Raw genomic sequence first — 5,846 nt, 5'->3', positions numbered from 1 at the left:
AAAAATACACTCGAATGAGTGTATTTTTAAATACTTTTGGTTTAAATGCTTTGATATTAAGTATATTAAAATCTTAGATAGTGTAAACAAGATAAAATGGTCGTTACGCACCTATTTTTAAATATATTTTGTATTTCTCTAAGAAGACCTTGATTAAGTCTAAATTCCATAAAGTATTTCTTATTTAATAGAAATTACATGGAATATGGCACAAAAAGGGAGTTGGGGAGCGTTTGGGGAACATCTGTAACGGTCCCCGTTACAATTAGCACTAGTTGTTTGTATTTTTTAAAGATTTTAATTCATATGTTTAATCCGCGATAATCAGTCTTTATACAAGTATGAGAATTTTGGATATATGTAATAGGCAAACACCTTGAATTAGTTGACATTAAATAGTCCTATGATTTTTCTTCTGTACACCTAGTCATATCAAATGGGGGTGATGCTGAGGTTGCTAATTTTTAAAACTGGCTTTTAGTTTATCTTCATGTTTTAATATGTCAAATATTGAACTGAATATAACGAACGATTATCAAGATGACTGACCAGAAAAGAGATACAATTTACGAGCAGTGCAAACACGAGCCTTTAAAACATTAGATGTGGAATCGGATGTCTTGGAGGATAGGGGTTCCATATTGACGAATCAAACTTGCTTCATTCTCCTTTTTGTGATAAAGCAAGACTTTTAAGTCCACAAACAATTCATTGTGAGATAATTGTCTAGCAATTTGCACGATAAACAGTCAGAGACATTTGACTTAAGGACATACTGACCATGTATTTATTGACAACGTCATTGTGTCGACCATTGTAATTAGGAAATGCAAACTTCAATCTAGCTTCAACATATCCTTCAAGTTTATTCTCTAATTACTTCGTCAATGCCTTGCTTCATTTCCTCTTTTTTAATTAGATCAATCGCTTTTGTGTCGTTATCTTCACTATTCCCAATTCTGAATTAATAAAGACAGAAGGACTCATATGATTTTAAATTTTTTCAAGTCGTGACTTTTTAAAAACATATATCTTAATTTTAACAAATCTTCGAAGTGTCTAATTCTTCTTTAAAGTTCGTCCCTTTGCCTGGTGTAACTTTTCAGAAAATTTTCAAAATTTCTAAATTCATGACTGGAGATGAAAGCTAGGGTTTCTTGAAAAATTAGTCTTTTCATACGTGAATTATAGTCCTTATGTGAATAATTTTACTAACGTCACTGGTGATTGCGTGTCCAGAAAAACTAGATACAGAATAGCTTTTTGGAGGATAATGTGTAAGAATCTTGATATCTATCCACTGCACTTTTTTTGTTATCAAAAACGTTGGATATGATAGTCGGTAAATATTTGAAAGAAATACATTGTGTAAACTTCAACTTGAAATGTAGTGGAAAGCAAAACCGGACCTTTTTGTGAGTAAGAATATTACCGGTATTTAAATTTTCGGTGTCAATCACTCCGTTTGAAAAATTTACGTTTCCGAAACAAACACGTTGCTGTTTCCTTCTCCTTAACACATGATATTTTAAGAATTTAGTTTGCAATTCTTCTAACTTCATAGTTTAGTTTCTATTCTGGTTTCGGGGTTATTGTAACAGTGAATCGTTTCCATTCGGCACAAAGATAAGCATGTTAAAAGGCCACTGTGCACACGATTCCTTGCACATTTCTGCATTGACTGCTACACAGAAATGTGTCTCTTAAGGATGAGAGTCCTTATCTTCACAAGTTTGGGATTATTATTTACGCCTGGTAAGTAAAACTATCGGATTGTAATAATTTCCAAGCTGTTGTGAGTATGTCTGTCCGAAAACGTTATATTTCCCAAGACTAATATCTATAAAATTCAGAAATTATACCTGAATATTTTAATCAAATTTTCTTCACGTCAACAGCAACCCCATATTAAAAAGCCAATGTTTGTTGTTTCATTGGTTTGATGGTTTTTTTTTTTTCAAATGCAAAAAAAATCCATTATTTTTTTTTAAAAATAATGTTGTTTATTATAAATGTCAACAATAGAATGTTATTGAAAATTTAGGAGGGAGAGTGTTTTCAATAAAACCACCATGTTATAAAATACATAATTGACCAAAGTGACCAAATTGAGTAAATACTAATTTTTCCTTTTCTTGAACATGTTGAAGTTGTCATCGGATCTCCATCGTGTCCTTATGGTTGGTACCAACATGGATCATCGTGCTATGTCTTCATAGCTGGTGTTTTGAACAGCTGGACAGAGGCAATGGTTTGTGTGTTTTTTTTTCATTTATACAAAATTTTATTCAAATAAAGTGGATGGGGTTGGGCAGAAGGCAAAACAATAAATGATACACTCGTTTTTGTTATTCATCTAACCTGTGGATTTTTTCATAAGGAAATTCTTTAAATTATTAAATACATGCATAGATAACAGAATTAAATGAAACTGGGTGATGTTTTTCAAAAATATATATTGGAGAAACTCCAATCTGTTGTTTTCTCATTAAAATGATTTGCAACATAAAACATCGATAATCGATAATCAATATTAGCTTTGTGGCTGACATGGTCAAACCTGACTCGCTCAAAATAGCACCATAAAATCTATAAAAATATCATAGAAAAGCAAAGATCATTTTTATAGCAATTTCAATGAAAACTGTCGCTAGCATGGTGCAGAGTAAATATCGCAGATCAGATACTACTGTACATGTATTTGGTATTTATTCCAGTTTATTTACACATGTAATCTTTAAAACAACATACCCATGAATCATTTTATTTGGAGCTAAAATTTGAAAGATCAAGGCCATAATTAAGATTACCATTATCAGAGAAATATCATCAAAAAATTAATATGCTCGGGTAGTTGAAGTGAGCAAAAAATGTGATACACAAAATCTTTTATATAATTTTGATTTTCTAAAGGTGTGGATATAAATATTAAATAGTTCTTACCAAATTATATGAATATGTTTCATCAGTAAAAATTAGTATGTTAGTCTGTATTTTTTCAGTCGTTTTGCAAGGCACTTTCTGCTAAATTGGTGGAAATAGAGACACAGGATGAAAATCATTTCTTGAGTAACCATCTTCAACGCATGGCGCACGGTCGTATGTATTACAAGCAGAGAATATCGAATTTCATTTTTTCAATCTAAACTTTACATATTTTTACTCATAGTAACTGTTCGTCAAAATATTTCAGATTTCAAAACAAATATGTAATAGTTAAAAATTCAATGTGATAAGTTTTACTTTTGTGGCAATCTCAGTCACGTTCTTTTCATTCTTAAAGGGTCCATGTTTTTCAAGTCTCATTATTGTTCCAGTACAGTCTTCATATTGATGAAATAGGCAGGTTTGACCGACATTACCCGTTTTTGCCATGATATGAAGCTGGTTGCTATAATTATCACTAGTTAAAGCATTAATTTTATCATTAATTTTACTTTTATACAATTCGTGCCAACTTCCTCAAAAACTGAAGACTAAGCGTGCCATGTAGATTGATTGTATGTCGTTTAACACCCCTCTCTAAATTTTTTTACTCATATGTAGACGGAACCTCTTTCCGGTGGAGAGCTACAAATTTTGTCCTATACTCGGCACCTAGGGACATTGAGCAAGGAGGGATCTTTTTCGTGCTAGCACCTACTGCGACACGGGGCCTCGGTTTAAAAAGTCTCATCCGAATCTCATCCGAATGAACCGGTCTCCACGTCCCACAGTGGGATTCGAACCCGCGACTCTAGAACAGACGCTCTAACCACAGCGTCACGCGGGCAACTAGCGTGCAAGAGATTTTTAAAAATTGCTTACAGGGAATGGCTACGAAAGCTCATTTAGGACCTATCAAAAATATTTTTGAATTCGTTATAACGATTTTTAGAATTCGTTATAACGAATTTAATTTGTTATAACAGATTTATTGAATTCGTTATAACGAATTTAATTTGTTATAACAGATTCATTGAATTCGTTTTAACGAATTAAATTTGTTATTACATATTTATTGACTTCGTTATAACGAATTTAATCTGTTATTACAGATTTATTGAATTCATTATAACGAATTTAATCTGTTATTACAGATTTGTTGAATTCGTTATAACCAAATTCTTGAATTGATTATAACGAATTCAAAATTCGTTATAATGAATTCAATAAATCTGTAATAACAGATTAAATTCGTTATAACGAATTCAATGAATCTGTAATAACAAATTAAATTCGTTATAACGAATTCAATGAATCTGTTATAACAAATTAAATTCGTTATAACGAATTCTGAAAATCTGTTATAACAAATTAAATTCGTTATATCGAATTCTAAAAATCGTTATAATGAATTCAAAAATATTTTTTGATAGGTCCTAAATGGGCTTCCGTAAATGGCTATTAATAGCATAATTCATTAAATAATAATAATATACAATTACAAATTACTGTTCTGGAAATGTTTATTTAATTGAAACTTGTTAAACAATTATTCTTGCTGGAGTTTTACAAATTATAGAAACAGACTGTAGCTGATTGATAGATATATAGATTGTTCATTTCATATCCTTATATCTGCAGATAACTACTGGATTGGTTTAACAGACGCAATTTTTGAAAATGAGTGGTTATGGATGTCCACTCAAAAAGAAGCTCAGTACACCAATTGGGGGCCCTTCCAGCCAGATAATGACCAGCACATGGAGGACTGTGCAGATATAGCGTTTTTCGGTCAACATGGTCTCTGGAATGACGAAAATTGTGATACAAAGCAACATTTTATTTGCGAAAAAGAGTAATTATCCATCCTTTTTGAATCAGTTGTTTTTGCCGCACAATTATCAAAGTGATGGAATAACTTTTAGATCTTTCAAAAGTTTTTATTATTATTATTATTATTATTTTCAGTTTGACAAGTACAACCACCGTTCCTCCAGTTGGTATTCTTGTTGGTTAATAAATCTTTGAAATAGCATCTTTCTTTATTGTCTTGTTGGAATATTCTAGTTAACTTAATTGTGCTGACGAAAGACATGAAATCTCGTTTAAAGTCATCAAACCGCAAATCGCAAGTTTTATAGTTTTAATTAAAGGCTGCTTGTTTTACAACGAGCATTTTTTTTTATTCAGGGAGTACAAGGAGGCAACAAAAAGTCAAAGGTACTTGGACACAGATTTGAAGTCAATATTTTCTCTATAATATAAAAATAAGATAAATCACTTTTAAATGAAACTAGATGCTGTCATGAGACAGTAATACCCGCACCAAGGTGTTTGCCTCTAAATACACGCTCCTACATATTGGGCGGCTTTCAAAGGAAATAGTCAAAATAATTCTATAATTTACATGTATTAATCAAATTGATTATGAAATTCTCAGACCCTGTGACCTATAACTCAGAACCTCTTATATTTATTTTAAACATGCTTAATTCATTATATACAAGTCTGAATTTTATTAATGATGTAAATTCATGCACGGATCTGTCAGGGGGGGGGGGGGGGGGGGTCAGCCCCCCCCCCCCCCCCTTGGAATTTACAAGGTTAAAAAATGTATACACTAAAACAAGGAAAAAGTTACAATGGACCCCCCTTTGAAAATGCAGATCCCCCCCCCTGGTAAACACGAATATGTGTAAAATAGGTATGAAAAGTTAAACATTTGCGGCAATAGAAGTCACCACTACCCCTTACCCACCTCCACGATATAGGTTTTTGACGTTTGGGTGAGATTTACTTTAGGTTTTTTTTTGATTGTCAATTTCTGGGATAGGATTTTTTTTGACTGAGGTGGACCTCCCCCCCCCCCCCCACCGGAAAAAAATTCTGGATCCGCGTCTGAAATTATATATGTTTTGCTC

General features: G+C 32.2%; 1 protein-coding gene across 1 annotated transcript; it reads left to right on the top strand.

Annotated features, from left to right (window-relative positions):
• The first annotated feature begins 1,646 nt into the window (after positions 1-1,646).
• Positions 1,647-4,974, top strand: LOC134276445 (perlucin-like). Its single transcript, XM_062758702.1, has 5 exons — positions 1,647-1,755; positions 2,151-2,251; positions 3,003-3,099; positions 4,567-4,780; positions 4,894-4,974. Exons 1-5 carry the CDS (start codon positions 1,695-1,697, stop codon positions 4,940-4,942), a joined length of 522 nt encoding a protein of 173 aa, XP_062614686.1. The 5' UTR covers positions 1,647-1,694; the 3' UTR covers positions 4,943-4,974.
• The last annotated feature ends 872 nt before the right edge of the window (positions 4,975-5,846 follow it).

This window comes from Saccostrea cucullata, unplaced genomic scaffold (genome assembly GCF_032062105.1).
Source record: "Saccostrea cucullata isolate Sc308-1 unplaced genomic scaffold, CSIRO_AGI_Scuc_v1 ctg7260, whole genome shotgun sequence".
In the NCBI taxonomy this organism is placed as follows: domain Eukaryota; kingdom Metazoa; phylum Mollusca; class Bivalvia; order Ostreida; family Ostreidae; genus Saccostrea; species Saccostrea cuccullata.
The sequence above is the reverse complement of the archived record's forward strand: the minus strand, read 5'-3'. Positions and strand labels throughout refer to the sequence as shown.

Excerpts from the sequence above, each read along its gene's own strand:
- LOC134276445 (XM_062758702.1), top strand. The coding sequence starts at position 1,695 with ATGTGTCTCTTAAGGATGAGAGTCCTTATCTTCACAAGTTTGGGATTA. Across the intron at positions 2,252-3,002 it reads ACAGCTGGACAGAGGCAATG|TCGTTTTGCAAGGCACTTTC; the intron begins GTTTGTGTGTTT and ends GTATTTTTTCAG. Across the intron at positions 3,100-4,566 it reads TCAACGCATGGCGCACGGTC|ATAACTACTGGATTGGTTTA; the intron begins GTATGTATTACA and ends TTATATCTGCAG.